Source organism: Polistes fuscatus, unplaced genomic scaffold (assembly GCF_010416935.1).
Source record: "Polistes fuscatus isolate 324 unplaced genomic scaffold, CU_Pfus_HIC Scaffold5, whole genome shotgun sequence".
NCBI lineage: Eukaryota > Metazoa > Arthropoda > Insecta > Hymenoptera > Vespidae > Polistes > Polistes fuscatus.
Genome location: NW_025113129.1, coordinates 8952441 through 8974790, shown reverse-complemented (window position 1 = coordinate 8974790; position 22350 = coordinate 8952441). Strand labels below are relative to the sequence as shown.

Below are 22350 nucleotides of genomic sequence, written 5' to 3'. Positions count from 1 at the left end.
TGTTTAGTTACATTTTCATATACGTGAATATATTATATATTTATGACTTAGGATTACAGTTGAGAATTAGAGTTATAACTTAATGAAATATGTGCTCGTATCATAGGAAGTAAAACTCTATTATAATCTTGAAGGATCATACGTATTGTTTGATAATCCGTGTTTTGAGTAACATTCTTTGGTCTTGCGCAGCTGATCAATCTCTTGGCTTCCGGAGCGCATCCAACATCGTTTGCCCATCCAATAGGAGAGAAGTGCAAAGTATCGTACGTAAAGTCTAACAGTTTCCTGACAGCACAATCGATTACACTATCTTTCGGAATTTCACCCTCACCGCTTTCCGTGCAATCTTTTATCACGTTGCTCATCCAATTCCAATCATCCCATTCGCTAGAGTAATCAACATTTTGGTTCTCCATTTGCCAGGTTAACATGGCACGATATCTGGAATTACATTAACATACAATTTGTTTATTTTAAAAATCGAAATACAATTAATTTTTTGTTGTTAATTTTATATTTTCTACTTACCCCCAATTCCATGGATTTTTACCAAATCTAATTCTTTTCAAGTTCACCATATAGGCGAACATGTTATAGTCTATAGTTTGAAAGTTATTATAATCGATGTAGAAGTTTTCCAAGTAAGGAAGAAACGGGAAGACGTTATAATCCATGGTTTGTATTTGATTGAACGATAAGTCGAGAGTTCGAAGATTATAAAGGTTTACGAACCAATCACCAATTATCCATGTCAACTGGTTACCCCATAGTATTAGTTCATTCAAATTTACTAATCCTATGAAAGCTCGAGATTCTAATACTTTGATATTATTTTCATGTAGATCCAAAACTCGTAAAGTTGCGCTAAATTTTACGAAGGCTTGTCTTCTCTCGTCAAAGTAAAGAAAACAAAATATATATATATATATATTATAAACAATTATTTCCTTCCAGAATTGTAATATTGTTAAATTTTAAAATTAATTTATGCCACTCACCCTTCGATAGTATTTAAATTAGATTCATAAATTTTAATATTCGTTGTATTACTTTGTGCCGATTCCAAATAGTTGCGTAAAGTCTGTAATTCTGTACAATCGAAAGTTATTCTATTCGAAAATGTCGACGTTATCGTTCGACAAAATTCCTTCGAGTAGGTCTGACCAAACAAATAGAAAACGAGGAAGAAGAATAAAAACCTCATTTTTGTTTTATATTATTTTCTTTTTTATCCTTTAACGTCGAGAACTTGGCACACGAAGGAAATCTCGCGGCAAACTGAATATTTTTAACGATATTATTATCAGTTACATAGTCGCACAGAGTGGTGGGTGTCTTTCTCGTTTCTCATTTCAATGGAAGGATGATAATATTATCTTTCGAAAACTTCCGGATACGTTTTTATATACTTTTACAATTCTCGTGTAATAATCTCATTTATTTTTCTTTTTTTAATACTTTGCCTGTGCTAACCTTAGCCATGAGGTTTTTACATTTATTAAAATTTCATTTTGTTAATACAGGTGTATTATTTTGTACGATTTGCAGTATCGATGAAACGGAATAATTTTATTTGGATTTGTATTTTTCTTTTTTCTTACAAAAAAAGGGAAGAATTTGTATAAATTATTTTTTTCTTTATAATACAAACAACATTTATTGTCATGCGTATATACATTCAAGTGAATATAATTTAATCTTGGGCAAACCGAAAGCAATTTCGGTCCTTATGTATCATTAAAATTCTCCATTTAATATCTGATTTAAAGAAAAAGAATAATCTTTGTTTTCCCAATTTTAGGGTATCAAGAATTTTGTATCAAAACGAAGGAAAGATTTCTCTACTGTAAAACAACAATGGTCACACATTGTAGCTATCCTTATTGTCATAAAAATGTTCTCCTTTTTTTTTGTTTTTGAGGGGAGGAAGGAGTTTTTATTTACACCACAACACGAATTTTTTACTTCCGTGTGCTAATGTTTTTCTAAGAAAGAAAAAAAAGGGAAAAAATGGGTTAAAGAAACCCGTTTGATTTATCTATAAATTACAAAGATGTTGGATGTTGCAATAAAAAAAAAAGAAAAAAGTCGAGATATGAGGAATCTAGAAATTCTTCAATAAGATGACGTAATAACAAAGAGTAGGACAACGATCGTCAGATGAAGTTGATGAATCGATCTAAAGTAACGCGTGCTCGCAGCATCATTCTGTGCGTCCAGTTGGGTCGGTGCTGAATGTGCGGGCGCAGGTGCTGGTGCTGGATAAGAGGAGGAGGAGGAGGAAGAAGATGAGGAGGACGAGGACGAAGAGGATGAAACTTTAGAATTCTTCGCTAGGACGATACTTGGCAGAGAGTTGGAGTTATTTCTTCTTGAGATCGGCGTGGTCTGCGTCCAACTTCCAACATTTCTCTGCGTCGAATTCGTACTACCTTCATCTCGTTCTAACGCATAGGAGGAATACTTCTTGCTGTGACTCCTCCTCTCTGTTAGCTTTCCCCATTTTTGCCTCTCGACGGACTCGGTATTGCGAATTGTCGGCGCTGTCGTCCTCGACAGATGCAACTCTGTAACCGTTTTATGGAAAATTTTCTCTTCCTTCACTTTCTTTCTAAGAACACATATGTGTATTCGTGAAAAGTAGTTGGACCTTTGGGGTTATCCGAATCAAGATTTCAATCTGAACAATTGTTTTAGATCGCTAATCTATCCCAAACCTTTATAGGACCAACCTTCTCATGAATATCCGCTTGTTAAAAATGGAAATAAATTTGTGTTACTTTACCTTGAAGTCTTATTGTACCCTCTGCCTTCCCGTATGGATTTTCTGCTGAACAAATATAACTACCGAAATCGTTTCGACTTAAATGTTTGATCGTCAGATTTAATTGATACGCGTATTCGTTGATCGTGAACTCCGATACGTTGTGCTTGTCGTTCGTCAAAACTTTTATTCCTATCAAAATAATTTTTACTTTTTTCATTTTTTCTTTTTCTTTTTCTTTTTTCTCTTTTTTTTTTACAGACGAATTGCGATTATTATTCCTGATGGAAACTCACCGTTGTCCTTGTACCACGTGTTCGAAGCTCTAGGGGAGGATTCAACGTAACACTGTAGAACGACATTGCTATTCGTCGGAGCAGCTACCAACTGATTCGTTACTTTGATCAAAGGCTTAACTGTAAGTAAATGAACTTTCCTATTAATCGTATAGCTTTCGTTTTAATCTACTAGGAATTTTGTTCTTGTCTACAACTTACATCGAACGTTGACGTGATATCTTTTACTAACTGTTGGTGGTACACCGTTCGATGCTATGCACAAATACGAGCCCATCTCCTGTCGTAAAATCCCTGTTAGATGCAGTTGTTCACCCTCGTAGAATTGTACTTGAGAATGAAATTTTATTTTATTTTATTTTTAAGAGCCCTTCGGAGATGGATTTTAATTTTATGAGGGTGGAAAATGAAATGTCACGAAAAAAAAAAAAAGAAACGAAAAATACTGATATTTATTGAACCAGTATTTGTAATAATATAAGACAAATTATAATTAAATGCTGACGCTTAATCATTTATAACAAACATAATATTAATGATTATTAATTAAGGAAAATATTGGAGCAAGTAAATAGAAATAAAAAAAGGAATGTTATAAAACTAATATGACTGATCAGATTAAAGGTAATAAATTGATTGAAGCATAGATAGAGAGGATCAATATTCTTGTTCAGGTGAAAATTGAGAAAAGAAAAAAAAAACGGTTTAAAAGCACTTAGGTAGGATATACAAACTAATAAAGACATTACACGCTACTGTCGATAGATTTTAAAAGGAAAATCGCGGAATTGCTGGTACGATGGAGATACCGGTGGCTGGTATACACTCTCGCGACGCAATGTACACACTGAATATTGCAATCGGATAGACGAAGAGTCGATAGGCTTGGTAGAGAGGAAATATATGTAAAGTCAACATCCATCACTCACTGTTAGAAAGGCTAATCGGATGGTTGCTTTTCCGCGGGACATCGTTGAATCTACGTAACGGAGTGTTCGGCCCTTTCATCGTTACTACGAAAAAGTCTCGACGATGATGACTACATGGAAAATATATTGTCGTCGCAAATCTATCACGTCGTTGGCTTCTCTCTTCACTTTTCCTCCTCACCCTTCCTTCATTCGGTTTGATCAAAACCGAATAGAAAATTTTCATCGTACAAAGGACGACGGTATCGTTCAAAAGAAATAAATGATAAAAACATTCAATGGATTTTTAAAACATTGATTGATCTCCAAATGAACGTAAATTAACACATTGTTAATCTTTGTTACGAATATATAATTTGCCTATATGCATATATAACTTCAATATAAATATTACTTAAACGTAATTTTCTTCAAATTTTCAATATATTAACACACTATCAACCTACAAACGAATATTCATATATTTCCATATTTATTTTATTTCACAAGATTCTTATGCAATAATAAATACCAATCCAATAATACAATAAATGTATAATTAAATTATCTATAATAGGCGCATTCACTTAATTCGCTATCGGTAGGTTGATAATGTATTAACGATTTTAATCGAATTATATATAATATAGCTCTTGGAACAATGCGTTAACATTCTGTTTGTCTCTATCAGTGAATTTGATCAGCCTTTTAAACCGTGGTATGTACGTTTATAATCAACATACATTCTCTATATGTTTATTATATAGATACACACATTGTAATTGATAAAAGGAATATAAGATAATACCTCGTTTAACACCTAACTCATTCCTAAGAGTAATTTCTCGTCCATCCTCTCTTCGCCAGATGACCATAGGTTTTGGTGTCCCTGTAGCACGACATCGTAATCGTAGATCGTCGCTTTCCTTAGTTGTTAAAAGGTCAGCTGATTCGTCGAGATCCATGATATCAGGTGGTATCACTACTTTCATGTAGCCCGTCTGTGTAACATTTGTTACTGACTAACACATACTACTATTGATGCAATGGCTAGTAAAGGGTCTACTACTATGCCTTACCCATATATGTATTTATTACATACGTCCTATTCATATTCGACTATTGCGATTGCATGGCCGAGATTTATCATTAAGCTAGGTTTTAGAGTACGAGAGAAAGCATTGAGTCGAGCGATATTTGAATGCAAATAATAGGACCGCTAAAGGACCTAGTTTGAGTGAGAGATAGATTTTTCTTATGAATTTCTTACAAATATTATTTGATTGACTAATAAGTAATATTGAAATTTTTATGAATTTGTAAGTTATGTTAATAAGATTATTATTTTTTTGTTTAATAAAAAAATATTGACTTTACTTTATATGCAATAAATAACACTATAGTATTTTTTTTTATTTGAACAATTTTAAATATTTTATATAGAAATAAATATTTTTATATCTTACTAATTAGCATTAATTTTATTCGAAAAAATATGAATAGTATTTTTTTTTTTATATTAAAAATTTCGACAATTATTGATCAATCCAATAGATCCTTAATGGTTTACATTATTCTTAAAAGTAAAAGATTCTCTTCCTCTTTTTTATCTTGTTTCTGAGTAAACCGATCGAGAACGAAATATTTAATATACTTTTCGTAGAGAAATATAACATGGTGATTCTTAGTTTCTTTAAATTTATTTAATCCCAACTGTCCTATCTGTTTCTTAGAACTTGTCTAAAGAAAATATTGTACATCGAGCATAACATGCTATATAAATATTATCTCGCTTACATTCTCGGACACGCATATTCTAGTCGAAGTTCCCAAAACAATAGTAGTTGAAAGCGAGAATATACGATGAGAAGACCGCTTATGATCTTTGTAATCCGAAGATAAAAGTATATTTAATATTTTCAACCGTTTTAGTTCCTTTTCTTTTCTTTCTTTTTTTTTTCTTTTTATTGATTTCACTAACCTGACTATTCATGGGGTCCGTATTAATCTGACACATGTAAGTTCCAGAATCGTTAGGTTGAACGTTGCTAATATGAAGCTTCCAGGTATTGTGTCCGTTATGGGTGACCGAAAGTCGTGGGTTATGAGCAACCATGTGAGTGTGAATAGCTAGGATGGCTCTCGAATCTGATTTTATCCAGGCAATCTGTTTAATAAAAGACATTATGCAAATTAACATTAATTGTGTATATATATATATATATACAATACATAGAATACAATATATACATTATACATGCAATAGGAATAGAGGTCATGCAGTATTTTTTCAAGCAAACTCTCTTCCCTTAAAACACTCGAACGAAAAGCAAATTGTATGACTCGTTACTTCGTACCATTCGTAACGAGAGTCATTCAGGATAAATGGTGCAAAGCGTGCCGCGTACTGCAGCTAAAAACCGAATGGTTAAAAAAGGGAGGGGAATAGAGAAGGAGAGAGAGAGAGAGAGAGGGAAAGTGAACAATCACCACGGTTTTTAGCTTCTACTTACAATTAGCAAACGCTAGAAATATAGGATCCAACGCTAGCTGGAGTTCTCTTTTTTTTTTGTTTTTTAAACGAAAAAAAAAAAACAAGAAACGGAAGTAACTGCGAACTCTTCGTTTTAATACGTTAGTCTTGAAATATGGCGTCAAGGTTCTCGTTAAAAATGTGCATTGATATTTTGGAAATAATACTTATAACTTTTTATCAAAATAATTATTTATATTATATTATAATGTATATATATAACATATACCTATATATAAATATACACATATACATCACGGTGTAAACGAAAGATCATTTTTTAGTTAAAAATTTTCTTCTCGGAAAAAAAGGCACGAAAGAATATATATGTATATGTATATATGTATATATGCATATAAAAAGACATAAACAATTTTGTTCACATGAACGTAAATCTTCTTAGTTCTTCTCGATACTGATATCAATTTATTAATATATCCTCCCTTCGATAAAACTTTGGAAATACTTTAGAGTATCGGAATCTTATAAATTTTAAATAAATCCAATTGATGTAAAATGCTATCTCGTTATAAGTTGTAACGTCCTCTCCCCTTACTTCTCTTTTTATTATATATAATACAACAAAAGAGAATTTTTAATAGACGGGACAGACGACGATATTAATTTACAAAATGAAAAACATTATTTAAATCAAAAAGTTAAACATAATTAATATTTAATACGATGTGATCAGAAATTCCATGGCGAACGGTTTTCATATGAAAAATTTAGAATCATACATAAAAATATAATAAATGGAAAAAGAAAATTTAAATCGTTCGTGAAAAATTAAGTACATTCCAACTTGTATTTTGAGATCTTATTAAATATTAGTTGCTCTGATTTATGTCTTTTCTTTCGAATCTTCTTTTTAACCTCCCGATCCCGTATTCTTTACATTCTTTCAATAGCGGTACATACAGTTTGGCCACGACTCTTCTACAATTTCTATGTACTTTACCATGTATTTACTACTCCTTTTGCGATCGCGTACACTTTGAGAATCAATTGTTGATTCGAACATGCAATCAAACTCGGACTTCTTCTCCAAAGTGAATTACTTTTCCGAGCTTCTTTTCGACCTTGCTTCCTTTTTATATACCCATTTAAATATAGCACATATGTATTACCAGTTTTATTTTGCATTTTGATGAATGCATATTGATTTGTATGTATCAGCTCGGTATAAATAAACAAAAAAACAAAGATATCACTTAAAAAGTTCAGTTAAGTTTCAATATTATAACGTGCCCAAGGTAACGCACATTATTATATCTAATTAATATTGAAATTGTAAATAAAATTTTAAGCTACAAATTTATTTATTTCGACAGAATATATATTGGAGCCTATCGAAACTTTTCAATCCATCCCACGTACAAATTATCCAAATCGCAAATAAATGTATTATTTTTTATATCTTTCTCTCTCTCACACTCTGTTTTTTTACATGTTCAACAAGCATGAAAACTGTCCATCCATTTAATGTTACAGTATCTACTATACACATACAATACATGATCTGTGTGTGTGAATGAATGTGAATAGCTATTATGGATAATGCGCGATCAGTCTGAAGCACGTCGTGTATTTACGGAAACACGATTTAGGCCAGCACTTATACGATTTAGGCCTCGCCGGCCTTAATCGACTAACTAATTAAACCTACACCTAGATGCAATTACCTTGTAAGATTGAAGATGATTAACGACGCAGGTGAAGGAGACGTCACGGCCCTGAGTGACCGTATGGTTCTCCAAAGGTGCCAGAAACTGCGGCCGTAGATCCAACCTTGGCAACGTTTGACCTGCATCATGCGATTAGTTATTAGGATTAGATATCGAGCTTAACATTTTATCTTTCTATCTTATTAGATACCCAACTCTAACGTTCTTCAAATTTTATTCTTATATTTTATATTCTAACAAGAAAATTATTATTATTATTATTATTATTGACAATATTCCATAATTAATATTAATCTCATTTAAAAATCGTATTAATATAATACAAAATTTGAATATCTCATGTCAGTGTTGTTAAATTGACATTAACGTAAAAAACGTATAAAGAAATAGAAAGAAAAAAAAGAATAGGATATAAAAATAAAATCTTTCAATTATAAAAATGCACGATATAAATTAGTTACACGTTTCACAATTCGAACCTACTTCTCAGCATGTTTCGTCGTTTAATTTAATCTGATATGTCAAACGTGCCAGTGTATTTAATACCCTTCGTTGAATATCCATCATGGGGCTTACTTTCTCTTTCTCTTCTACTTTTCAACCCTTTCTTATAAACTTGGTTAAAGGGTGGACGACATAAGAGAAAGAAAGAATAGGATAGGGAGGAGTGTCTTATTCGAAATATAATTAATTAATTGAACACGTTGAATAATTTCATTGCTCATTGTTAAATTACTTGGAAAGAGGAACTTGCTAATATATTCCTTGTAGCATCTACTTTGTTGTTAGTTTAAGAAGAAAGAAAATCGATTGGTTCTTTGGTAGGTAGTCAATATTCAAAAATCGAACTTGTCTTACATTAGTTGGATCGGTGAGTTGCCCGGAGATCGATTAAATAATCAAGGATACACTTCTTGTACCTTTTGAAAAGTTATCAAAGTTTAAAGTATCGATTACTCCTAAGCTATCCTCCAATCTCGATCTTAGTTGATGAGGGGGGAAAAAAATAATCATAACTTTAATTCTTTCTTTTTTCTGTATTTTTTATTTTTTATTACTTTCTTTGCTTTCTTTTTTTCCTTCCTTGGGCTTTTTATATTTATCTTTTTATGTTGTTTTTTTTTTTCTAATTCCCAAGACTTATCGACTTAGGTGTATCGGTTGTACTTCAACGGAAACTCGAAAAACTTTTCCTCGCGATAGTGCCTTTGAGAAGATTTCGTTCGATTTATTTCAAAAGTGGAACAAGCAAAGAGAAAATACAGTTAGAAAGAGAGAGAAGGATAGAAGCGTGGACAGTCAGATTTGTTTCTGTCATCTCAAGGTATACAAAGAAAAACCCTCCGCTAGGTTTCCTACCATACCCTTTAACTTTTGCTTACCTTATTTTCGCTAAGAAAGAAAGAAAGAGAGGGACAGAGTAAAAAACTAGAGGAAGGATCGTATAAATAAGGGGTACAGAGAGTAAAGCAAGTTTACGGCTTTGGTATATCTACTACGTATCATTTGTCTCTTACCGAAACTAGAGTAAAGGAACGCTGTGAGAAGGAAGCAAGTAACGAGGTCCCGCGATGCCATGCCATAGGGTGGGCCATGCGCCATACGTGCTGTAAACAATACAAGTAATTCATCTTCAGAGATACCAAAATGTAATATTTTTCGTAACATTTTATCCCTCTTTGTTTCGTCAATGATATAGAAAATCCAAATATAATTTTTCATTTTTAAACAATTTTAATATAAATAATATAAATTATTATTAAATTATATATAATGACATTTGGAAATGACAAGAATAATTATTGTGTATCATTGTTCACGAGACACAAAGATAAATATACAATTTAAATGAAATTTCTTAACCATAAGGTAATTCCAGTTTTATCGTAAGATAAATAATATTTAATAACAATTAGGGTTCTTCTTATTACATAAATTAAAAATCCTATTCTTAATGAATTAATGTGATATTTCAAAACCTATGGTAATGTTTGGAAATTGTTAAAACTTACGGATGGATCATAAAAAATTTTGAAAATTAGTTTTAGAAAGAGAGAGAGAGAGAGAGAGAGGAGAATTAAAATCAGGAATTTGTCTGCGTTGTCAACGTGACTTCCCTTCCTAAATAAAAGTGAGCGTGTGAATGAGTGAGTCTGAGAGATAGAGAAAGACAGAAAAGAGGGAGCAAGAAGGGGGGAGGGGGTCAGCTTCGAATCGCGTGAATATTAACTCGACAGTTGGTCGCCACATAAACGCCAACCGTTGATATATCCTACGCTTTGCCGTCCTCAACCCCGTGACTTCCTCAGTCCCTTACCAACCAGCACCGCAATAATACTCGAATGGTAGCTATTCCTACCCCTTCAGCCAAGCACCCAGCCAGTCACCCACCAACCAACCAACCAACCAACTACCCCATCCACCCTACTCCTCTTCTCTTCTCTTCTCTTCTCTTCTCTTCTCTTCTCTTCCCTTCAACTACGCACACTTCTATCGAGACGTTCACATTCACTTGCGTGCAAATGCTGTGAACGTTCGTTGCTTGCTGCCCACCAATGTGAAAGAGAGAGAGAGAGAGAGAACCAAAGAAACAGTCGAATGAAAATTTTACTCGCGCCTTTGCTCTTACTCTGCGCACTTTACCCCTTTTATGTGACTTCGGCAGAGTTAACGTTTCCTTTTGCTCCTAACCGAAATTCTATTCTCGCTTACGTGTGTTTAATCTAAACGTGAGGACACGGAATTTTTCGTGGAATTTCTTTAATTCATCTTATTTCACTTTTCCTTTTTTTTTTTCTTTTTTTTTTTTCTTCGTTATTGTTAGCTTAATATTAATTGTATAAGTACGTTTAATAAATAATTATTATTTATAATAACATATGAGTACCTATATATCTTGCATCAATATGCAATCACTATTATAAATACTGATCATTTATCTTATAAATATTAACAAATTATAATTTCTATTGAACAAAATATTCATATAGATTGATCATTTATTTGACGAAATATTGATCCAAAAAAGTATAAGTGTTTTTGTTCATTTTTATATTACACTTTAATCAAAATTCGTTGAATACTTTAATATTTTTATTTTTATTTCTTTTAACAAAAAGTATAAGAAATGAAATTTAATATGCACATTTTTACCTCTTTCTCTCTTTCTCTTTTTCTTTTATGGAACATTACACTTAGGTATCAATCAAAAAAGATTGGTTAAATTCCAAGCAAGTTTACCGATCATTTCTCGTCGAAGGCCTTGTAAGAAGTAGATCAAATTACTTTGTTGGTTGAACGTTCTCGTAAAAATGTGAATATGAAAAAAAAAATTAAATAAAAATAAAAATGAAAATAAACGTTTACAAGAAATCTCACCGCAACTCTACTCCGAGATGTTTTCAAGAGCTTGGTGTATATATAAGCATAAAAAAGATGTCCCGTTTGGACAACAAGGTAATTGCTCCTTGGACGACGAAGAACCGAGTAAAAATAGCTGTCACCTTTTTTAGTTAAGCTTATATCTCCTTTGTGTACCGTGCTTGTATCGTAAGAGAAATTGCAATGACACTCTCTCTCTCTCCCCCTCTTTCTCTCTCTCTCTCTTTCTTTCTAGCGAATGAAAAATGAATGGAAAATCGAATCTCATTTCTCACTCTTTTTATTTTTAAATTATATTCCAGCTCGTAAATGTATACCAATTTGTCCAATCCAACATTAATGTTTACGTGTGAAGATATAATTCATGAATAGATATAATGTTTCAATTGATAATTAATACCTCTGTTAAGATACGTGTATATGTGATACAGTTTGACAAGTAAATAAAAATTTAACAAATTAAAAAACTGTAAATTAATATGAAATTAATCATTTTTATACTAACATAAACACAGATATATATATATATATATATATATAAATTTGTAATATTTGATTTATTAGAAATGATTATTTGAAAAGTAATTTAATTTGACTAAACTAAACTTTTGTTAACTGAATCATTTTCAAAGCATAAGAGAGTGGGCGGTGGTACACCCTTATGTACATATGTACATTGTGGCAACACGAATCGTAGATATGTACACGTTGCTGCTTCCATGAATGTATCTCCCTCTTCAAATGAAACGTTCTGTTAGGCTCGGGTGCCTTGAAAATTGCCAAACGTGGTTGGTTTACTGAAGGTTCCTTTCAATCAAAATGCGCTTGTGTGCCATTCCGATTCTTGCAAATTATAATTTCATTTAATCAGTCTAGAAAACCGCGTCTACTGATTCCCATAAGAAATATGCTTGAAATATTAGAAAAAGAAAAAATATAAACAAATACTTAGAAAAAAAGGGCCGTAGTTGTTGGCATATTTTAATTATCATATATTTTGATTATTATTTTATTATATAAATTATTATTATAATTTAATTATATAATTATTTATATTAATTATTATTATGTTATTATATTATTAATATTGTAAATTATTATATAGATTATTATTTTATTATATAAATAATAATCAAAATATATGATAATTATAACTATTTTATCAAATTTTCTCATTCAATGAAAATATCACCTTAAAAAATAAATAAATATTACCAATAAATATTACTAAAAAAAAAACACATTTATACTACAATAGCAAAATGCATAAATATATTTACATAAACATAAACAAATAACGAATACAATTTTCATTTTAGAACCGAATTTCAAACTCCAAGGATACAAAGAGCTGTAAAAGTAAACTTCGAACTTAACGAAAGATAGCATAAAAAGAAAAAGAAAATAATATTTTAAACGGAGGCGGAGTTCTATTCCATTCGTAGAAAGTATTATATATAACAGCAGGTAGTAGCAGTAGTAGCAGCAGCAGCCCAAGAGTGAATTTACAAAAAGACTCTGAGAGTCTTAAACGTTGGAGCTTAACCAAAGGTACATCGAAAAGGTAGAGTGCGGCTCTAACAGCGTGAAGACTCTAAGTAGAAGGCAAAGAAGATGGAAGAGAAAGAGAACGAAAGAAGAGAGGAAGGAAGAAAGGGTGGTAGAGGGTGGGAAGAAGATAGAAAGTAAGTTTGGTTCTATTTTCTTTCTTTCTCACTCGTACGAGATTCGAAGGGGGTTGGAAGGTACCCCTTACTCGGTACGAAGCTCTTTTTCCTTGGATCACTCGCGATCTTCCCAAAGTCTTTCCTTTTTCTTCTTTCTCCTCTTCTGACTTCTCGAATGCTTGAGAGGAAATAAAAGTTACTCCGTGGCATCATCTATCCGTTCATTTTATCGAGTCTTCCTTCCTTCCTTGCTTGCTTGCTTGCTTGCTTTCTTACTCGTTGCTATTATTTACGGATTTTCTCTATTTTACCCTCTGCTTGTAATTTTTTGTTCTTCTCTTACTTTCTGACGCCCTAACATTTCCACGCCCAAACATTCCCACGCCCAAAAGATATTTCCCGGGTGTACGCTTATCAAAGTACGACACTTTCACCTTGGGACTTTTGCCAAACTATGAGAAAGAAAATGAATATGGTGTATACATAAGTAAGTACTCGTAGAATCGTTCAACACCTACTTTGCATTTGGCTAATCCTCTTGGTGGATTAACTCCATGAGTCTTATGTTGTTTTTGCGTTTGAATAAAAACGTCTACTCCCCGAGATTTGTAAATTTTATTCAAAATCTCCGAAAGATATCGTTTACTGTACGGGAACAAAAAATTTCTATGATTTTTAACTCTCTCTTTTTCTCTTTTGTAATTAGATATTCGGGTTTAGTAAAAAACAAAAAACTTTTTTCTTCACTATACGATGTAGATTTAGGATATACGATATAGAACAGAATTCTCAAAGCGGACAAAACGGTAACGATACTCGACATTACACACCATAGAACACAAACCGAATCGAACTGAACTGATTCTATTCGAGTTCAAGGAGTACTTTGATGGATGTCATCTATGTATGTATATTGTATGTCGCGTTATCAGAAGGTCCGATTAGTGTAGTTTATGCGGCACGCGTTTGGTACGCCACCAGCTAAATACCATACAACCCATAGGCATTCAAGCTTCCTTTGATCACTGATCTACCTTTAATACGTGCCGCAGTGTGTCTTTCAAGGAGCATCTTATATCTTCTTTGTCATTTCAATCGAAAGATTATATTCTATTGTACTAATTAATTTAATAAACATACACATACATGTATATATACATATATACATATAATATAATATATACTCCTATTTATTTGATCAGTACTTTGTGTAAAATAAATGTTTTGAGTGTATGAATATTTTATTAATTATAATAATTTATTAGTATTTTAAATAGATGATTAATATTCATAATGAGGACGGGCTGTTTAGCATTGCGTTAGGTTACATATTTATACAAAATATGTATTTTTATTTAACCACAATATTTAAATATTGGCCAAAAAAATTATTAAAAAATAACAACTATAAATGAATAGATAATCATATAATACATCATATACGTATGAACGAGTATTAATAAAATATTCAAGAAAACTCAGATTTGTTTTCCTCTTGAAAATTCTTACAATAAGTGCAACATGTTGTTCAAACTTATAGTCCGATTCGTTTTAAGGATAGACGCGTTATCCATCGATCTATCATAATTTTATCGCACAGTAACTTTGTTGAAATAAAAAGAAAGAAAATGAAAAAAAGATAAAGTAGGATAGGAACAAGAGTATTCGATTTTTCAGTTCTTCCATCAAAAATGACGTTCCGTTACGTATCGTTTAACCAACCGATGCAAAGAAAGAAAAAAAATAGATAGATAGTTAGAAAAAGAAAGATATATATATAAAGAAAGAAAAAAAAAGTTTTTAGCTCTCGTAAAATTTCACTCTTCGAAAAAGAACTTTTTCCTTCATTCTATACATACATACATACATACATACATACATACATACATACATATATATATATTCATTCGTATATACGCTTCGAGTGATCTCGGAAAGTGCAAACACGCTCTCGGCCGTTCGTTCTTATCGCCCTTCCGTTTTCCAACCCTCTCTCTTTTTTTCTCCTCCTCTCTCTCTCTCTCTCTCTTGTATTACGTTAAGGGTGGTCTATACGTTTCTCGTTAACGTAGTGGAGAGTGCGGTGAAATAACGATTGACTATCGATGAGCCGAAAGTCAGTAACTGATAAAAGTAACGACTTTCCAGAGTTCGGATGGAATTCATCTTATCATGTGCTTTCTCTCTCTTTCTCCCTTTCTAGAACTTTTAATCGAAACGCAATTACTTATGCTACCAAAGTGTGGAAACATAACGTTTTACGCGACTTTAATCGTCTCGTAACGTCAAGAAATTAAAAAAATAAAAAGAAGAAGAAGAAGAAGTAGAAGTAGAAGTAGAAGTAGAAGTAAAAGAAGAAAAAAGGGTGAGGGAAAAATTCGACGGAGAGAATTCAAAGTAGAAACGAGAAATGAATGTCGAGGCATCGTAACTTCTGTAGAAGTCACTTTCCGTCGAGTTCTATGTGGAGAAAGCTTCTTCTCCTAGGGGAGGAAGCTTTCGAGACTAATTCGTAATGGAAATACTTTGTGAATGGATCTTTTTTAAATTCTTTCGATGTAGTTGTGTGTCCAACATCCGAAAAAAAAATAGAGAAAGAGAGAGAGAGAAAGATTACAAACAAGCCAGGAAATATATAATAATGCTCTTGATTTAGGTATATCCTTTGTATCATTTATATCCAATTATTTTGATAACAGAATATTAGCTTGATCACAATGATTACTGTCAAAATTTTTATTAAATATTAAATACTAGCTGCTAACTACTAGTTAATAAAATATTAAAAATTGTTTTTTTCCAAATATAATAATACCAAGATATAGAAAATTTATTTTTATTTAGATATAAATTACAAAATATTGTTTTACGAAATACAAAATACAAAACTATCCTTGTTATATATTTAGTTATATAATACTAAACATATGCAGTGAAACAAGTTTTCTTTGTTTTAATTAAAACTAACTATTCAAAATTCTCTAAGATTACCAAAATCTTCGATATCAGATTGTGTTTTCAAGTAGATAGAAATTAATTGAAAAGACGTGCATCCCACAATCTGTTCCTCTCCTCCCCTTTCTCTCACCCTCTCTTCTTCTACACTTGGAATCCTGAGGAAGTAAAGTTTGACGAACTGAAACTTGTAGGAGTTCTGTCGTTGGCGTCAAATCTCGAAGAAGTATCATCCATTTCTATATGTCTCTTAAACCACGAAACACGAGACGAAGAAGAAGAAGGAGAAGAAGGAGAAGAAGAAGAAGAAGGAGGAAGAAGGAGAAGAAGAGTAAAATGAGTTTGGTAAAATAACGATAGAATGCTCGATGACCGATGGATGTATTCTGACAGAAGTAATGACCACAGTTAGGATTCGCTTCTCGACTCGTTCGACCTATGATGAAACTTAAGGATTGTGGTTGAAACTGTCTGTAAAGTTGGCACAACGATCAAACGGGAACGCTTGAGGTTACTCTTTAACCAGTAATAGCTATAGTAGTAGTAGTATTATAGTAGTTGATCCTTTCTTACATTTATTCCTTCTTTCGTTGTTGGTTCCTTCGAAACATCTCTTTTCTCATCGTATTTAATAAATACAGAAAATTAAAGAGAGAGAGAGAGAAACAGGGTGAAAGAGAGAAGAGTATGAGGGGGTGGACGTGAATTTTTAAAACCCAAAAGCACTTCGTAATAATATTCATAAATTCATAAATCGTTACGACGAATGGTATTTCGAAGATTTCAAAGATCCTTCGCAAAAGGGGGATGTCGAGTTGTTTAGAATAATCAAACGCGTTTGAATCCCAGTTTACCAAAATCAAATTCTTCCTTTGTTTTTTTTTTTTTATTTTTTCGTCGAGATCATTAAATATTTACCTATCTAGAAATATATCCACGTGATTTGTCGACAGCAGCCATTGATCGTTCAGATATTCGTAAGAGTAAATATTGGACTTCGAAGAATCTCCATAAATCTGCTATCAAATCAAATATTAAATTGGTCGAAATCTTGTCTAAAGTGAGAGGGAAAGAAGAAAAGGATAAAATATTTATGATCCTGATTAATGTCTGTGTATGATCTCGTAAAATAACTGGATGATTTCTCGAACGATTTAACAATATGGGCTCAAAACTCTAATTTTTCTACTATTTTTAATGAATCGAACATAAGATTGAAAATAATGCCAGTGTAGGAATTAGTGTATCAGTTTGACTATTGTATAATCCAATTAGCTTGGTCATGGCATAGTTGGGGTTTGTAGGAATGGCTTGTTCTAATCGACGATACACGTTATCGAAACAGTCGGGAACAAGAATCCTTGGCAGTAATAGTTAATCCTGAGAGAGCAGGGATAATATGGTATTTGTATACGACGATTAGGAATCAAATGATGGAGAAATAACACTGCTATTTATATGGTCAGTATTTTGTTAAGTAAAAATGTTTAGTCAAAATCTTAAGAAATACTGACCCAATAAATAACAGCAAAGAAATAATCAGGTCAGTTGTCGAGAGTGGTTGAAGAGTAGAGAATAGAAAGAAGGGGATAGAAGAATAGAGATTGAAAGATGGAAAACAAAAGAGAGAGGTAAATAAGAACAGTATCGAAGTGTTAAAAGATAGATAAAGCGGATGATGATGATGATGATGATGATGATGAAAAAGTGAAAGAAAAAAAGAAGAGGATAGATTCGTAAAGAGGCTTAAACGGCGATAACTTAGCACATTGCTAGGGAGTACTCAACAAGACCACAAAATCCTCGTTTCGTCACTCGGTGAAAAGCAGTTCGAGAGATTCAGGACGTGAAGTATGCGACCGTATTGTGTGCGAGTGCGTCCATCCGTGTCTCACACACACACAATGTACATGCGCTACGTAAATGTATATATAGGTGCGCAGTGTATGTGTGTCATATGATCCGACGGAAATATGAACCGATGAAATCGTGCCTGAGCATCGTCGTCGTCGACGACAACGAGTCGATGAAAACTCGCTCTCTTGGAATTAGAAACGAAATAAAAAGACAGCATGCCCTCGGTGCCAAGGAGAACACTCCGGTGTAATTAATAAAGTTTAATGAGCGCGGCCTTTCTCGCTTTCTTTCTTTCATTCTTTCTTTCTTTCTTTCTCTCTCGTCTTTTCTTCCTTTGAAATCCTAAAAGCCCTTCGTTCGCCTTTTCTTCGTATTTTCTTCTCACTTTCTTCTCACTTTCTTTTCTGAGAAGGCACGCATTTCTTCGTATTTCTTCTTTCGTTTACCTTTACTTTCTTCGATTTGAACGAGTTATCAGGATAGATGATCTTTAAATTTTCTTTCATCTCTTTCTTTCTTTCTCTCTCTCTTTCTCTATCTATCTCTCTCCTAAACTCTTGTACAGATTCACTATTAAAACTCTCTTTCTCTCTCTCTCTATATATATATATATATATATATATATATACATACAAAATGTACTAGGATTCTCATCGAATGCAACTGTTACAGTAACATATTTCGAGCATATAAACTTAAGCATAGGTCGAATAGGAAAGAGAGAACCTTGACGTCAGAGAGACGTACGTCGACTAATTTCTGCCTAGCTTTGACAAGCTTTTCAGAGATCGTACAGAAGGATCGTTTTCAAACGTTCAAAACGCATGCACAAATCGTCCTTGTCGTTGCTTGCCTGCAGATCGTTGCTGAGTTACCGAAAGAAGAAAGACTCTTTCTACAGAAGGTCGAATAGAGAAAGAGAGAGAGAAAGGAAAAGAGGAAGAGGATTGGAAACTAGGAGTGCAAGAAGGACGCCAAGTTACGCGCTAAAAGCGGAACCAACACAGGAAGCTCATTAAGTTGCACCCCGCGGGCTGAGGTGCGCGCACACACACACAAGTACATACATACACATAGAGAGATACAATACGGAAGCCACCTCTCGGTTCCAAATCCCACCCCCGCCAGACACTCCATCCCTATACCTAACCATCTCATCCTCGACACCCATCTACCCGTTCACAACTATTTTACTCTACGCTCTTGTCTCTCTCTCTCTCTCTCTCTCTCTCTCTTGGCACGCATAGCCCATCCATCTTCTACGCATTCGGTGTCGCGTTCGTTAGGCGACATTGAGAAAAAATTATGATAATGACGATCGCGCCTGAGGGAATCGTTCTGCGTCGCGTTTCCTCGGGATCTACTTCTTCATCGCACTCTACTTTTGCCTCTCTATCTCTGGCTAACACTTGCGATCTCCTTTTTATTCTAAATTCTTCGAAAAAGTTGAAAAGAGAATTTTTAATGAAAAAATTTTTCTTACAAAATTAATATAGAAAGAAAAAAAACATTCGTGTCCCCCTCCCTCTCTCTTTCTCTCTCTCTCTCTGATCTTTTGTGAACCAGTAAATCCGTTGCAAAAAATGTCTATTGAAAAATCCGCAACGATTGGGCATCATGCTATTGTATCTTAACAAAGGTATTAAAATCTCTCCCTTTTAGAATAGAAAATAGGATAACCAATTATATTCGTGATATCTTTCTTCTACGCAAACAATTTGAATAATAATAATAAAATACAAAAAAATAACCCGGAAAAAACGGTAAAAAAGAAAATAAGAAAAACCGATCGAACGATGATCATTCGTTCAACGTCGATATATGAGTGTATTATACATATATACACAAAACATAGTATAAGAGGATGGGTAGGGATGAGGGTGTATATATTCAACATCGTTCCGATGCTAACTGCTCACGGTTGGCCATGAACAACCAATAACATCCGACGGTGTGGATGGTATCATCAGTCAATCCGCTGGCTCGGCATGTTTATTACCAGTGCACGTTGCCGTCGCTTTCAAACAAATGCCTAGTACGAAATGCAAAGCCACTCTACTACCGAACCCCGTCGTCCATTATTTCTGCCGTTCACTTTCGTCGCTTCGAGCAAACACATTCTCTATCTATATATCTCTATCTCTTTCTCTTTCTCTTTAAACCCTCTCAGTTCACCTACCCGTTTGCTCACACAACCCCCGCATCCCTTCTTCGTCGAGAGAGACGTGCCAACGTATTAGCTGCGCTTAATTCGAACTTTCATGGATGATGATCATGCGCGAACGTGAAAGTAATTTTAAACGATCAAATATCTATTTTGATACTTTTAATGAAAAAAATTGAGTAGTCGTTTGTTCTTTTCTTATTTGTTACACTAGATGGAAAATAATTATGCATTTCCATTAGGTATAAATGCGATAAATTTAGGGAAAAGAAATCTTAATTAATTAGTTGATCATTCGTGTCATTTATGGGTTATATATTTAGGCAATCCTTTCTAATATTATTTAACTAGCTAGAAACAAAATAGTACTGACAATGAGAGATAGATAACCAATAAACGTGACGAACGAAGAACGGTAAACGAGAAAAGCAAATAACGCGTGGTTGCAAAATTGAACGTTTCGTGAACAAAGCTCGGGGAAAAGATTAATCGATTGAATTTTCTAAAATACCCAGAGATTTGATTTTATCGTGCTTTGAATATCAATCATACGAGAACTATATACCAATTGTGAATACTTTATATATATATATAGTATAGAAGGTTGGGTGAGTATATTGTGAGTGTATTGTGAATATCTTATACATGTACATAAAATAATTGATAGAATAAAATGTTTGACTCGTTTGTTGAGACCTTGAAGAATCCACTTTCTCGAGTAAAATGTTACACAGGAATTGTAAATACGGCATAAGGGTACTTTTCCTTCGAGTCCTCTCGGCAATTCAATCGAACAGAAAGAAATAAGATATCTGCAATTGTGCGTAGGTATATACAAAAGCCGATATGATTTTCTATGCATGAGAACAGAAACCGAATCTTACTCAGTTTTATTCCCTTTCAATTTTGTCAAATCCAATAAAAGTGATGGTAACGAAACGAATTTTATTGAAGTAAAAAAAAAAAAAAGAAAAAGAGGAATAAAAAAAATATTCTTACACGAAAAATACCGTTCCAACGTTTTTTACTTTACGAATTCTTGTTGAAAAAGAAATTTAAAATAAAAGGAAAAAAAAAGCTATGAAAAAATAAAATTTCCTTTGATACACATATAGTTTTTCCTTTTTTTGCTCACGCAAGCACGTGCGTCCGTCTAACCATCATTCTAACGTTTGAAGTACTCGAATTTTGAGCATTAGTTCGCGAACCATTTGGCACAACTACTCTTTGGAAGAGCAGTTCAAATCGCATCGCATATATTCTACATAGAACAGCTTAAACCGCAACGCTTATAGTGCTATAGTAGTAGTCTAGGTACAGTCATTGTACATTAAGCCCTACGAGTCTTCTCGTATCTTTCTACTAAGGAATATAAAGGCTTTTCTGATAATACATGCAAAACCAATTGTAAATTGGAATTAAAAGCTGGGCAATGCATCGTTACTTGTTATTTAATTGTCGAGTATAAACCTAATGATTTTCAACGGTATTTAATTATAATTTTTAACAAATTTTTCTATTTCATTAACGATATAATAAATTTTACATATAAAAGATATATTTTACAAAGAAAATATTGTCATTCGTTTGAAAATTTTCACTCCTACAATAAATTAATTATTATACAGATACTATTATACGCGGGAAATTGATTACGATCTATGATCGGATAATACAAAAATAAGAATTTTTAAATGAAATTGCAATCGTATGCGGGACATTTATATTAAAAAAAAAAGCGAGAAAAAAATAGAAAAAAAAGAAATCAGTTATTTATATTTAAAAAAAAAAAAACGTTTACTCACCGCACGCAAACGCGTGACGAAGTTTGATGATACGATCGAGGAGATAATTATCTTGGAGCGATTATCTTGGAATACATAATTGTTGCTTCTCTCCTTTCAGCGAGTTGAGAATGAATGATCGTACGAACGATTTCTTCAAGATTGGACACGCAACGTTCAGGAAGGCAGACGATGCGCGACTGTGCGCCGAGCACCCTCGCGATCTCCCTTTTATGGTCCTCCCTCGGCGCTACTCTTCTACTCGCACGCCGACTCTGACTACTTGTCTCTCTACTCTTACAACACAATGAATCTTGGCTGCTCTGCGTGAATCCAACCGTTATAATGTT

The 22350-nt window shown here is 33.1% G+C and overlaps 2 protein-coding genes across 4 annotated transcripts; both read right to left on the bottom strand.

Moving 5' to 3' along the window:
• On the bottom strand, positions 1-1575 carry LOC122522614 (peroxidasin-like). Its single transcript, XM_043643833.1, has 3 exons — positions 1002-1575; positions 532-888; positions 1-444 (listed from the first exon to the last, which is right to left on the bottom strand). The coding sequence occupies exons 1-3, from the start codon at positions 1205-1207 to the stop codon at positions 54-56; spliced, it is 954 nt and encodes a 317-aa protein (XP_043499768.1). The 5' UTR covers positions 1208-1575; the 3' UTR covers positions 1-53.
• A 57-nt stretch (positions 1576-1632) lies between these two features.
• Positions 1633-22278, bottom strand: LOC122522611 (lachesin-like). 3 transcript variants are annotated; one of them, XM_043643827.1, is made up of 10 exons: positions 22022-22278; positions 9710-9799; positions 8190-8311; positions 5953-6138; positions 4780-4972; positions 3993-4178; positions 3265-3393; positions 3064-3183; positions 2789-2959; positions 1633-2570 (listed from the first exon to the last, which is right to left on the bottom strand). In XM_043643827.1, the coding sequence occupies exons 2-10, from the start codon at positions 9792-9794 to the stop codon at positions 2119-2121; spliced, it is 1644 nt and encodes a 547-aa protein (XP_043499762.1). In that variant the 5' UTR covers positions 9795-9799; positions 22022-22278; the 3' UTR covers positions 1633-2118. The 3 variants fall into 3 exon arrangements, with proteins under 3 accessions (XP_043499762.1, XP_043499761.1, XP_043499763.1); XM_043643826.1 differs by lacking the exon at positions 22022-22278 and adding an exon at positions 13759-14135; XM_043643828.1 differs by lacking the exons at positions 3993-4178; positions 22022-22278 and adding an exon at positions 13759-14135.
• Positions 22279-22350: the final 72 nt, after the last annotated feature.

Coding starts and splice junctions, on each gene's coding strand:
- LOC122522611 (XM_043643826.1), bottom strand. Junction 6,139..8,189: donor ATCATCTTCAATCTTACAAG/GTAATTGCATCT, acceptor TTTATTAAACAG/ATTGCCTGGATAAAATCAGA. Junction 4,973..5,952: donor CGGACCCCATGAATAGTCAG/GTTAGTGAAATC, acceptor AATGTTACACAG/ACGGGCTACATGAAAGTAGT.
- LOC122522614 (XM_043643833.1), bottom strand. CDS start 1,207: ATGAGGTTTTTATTCTTCTTCCTCGTTTTCTATTTGTTTGGTCAGACC. Junction 889..1,001: donor AATTTAAATACTATCGAAGG/GTGAGTGGCATA, acceptor TGACGAGAGAAG/ACAAGCCTTCGTAAAATTTA. Junction 445..531: donor AAAAATCCATGGAATTGGGG/GTAAGTAGAAAA, acceptor ATGTAATTCCAG/ATATCGTGCCATGTTAACCT.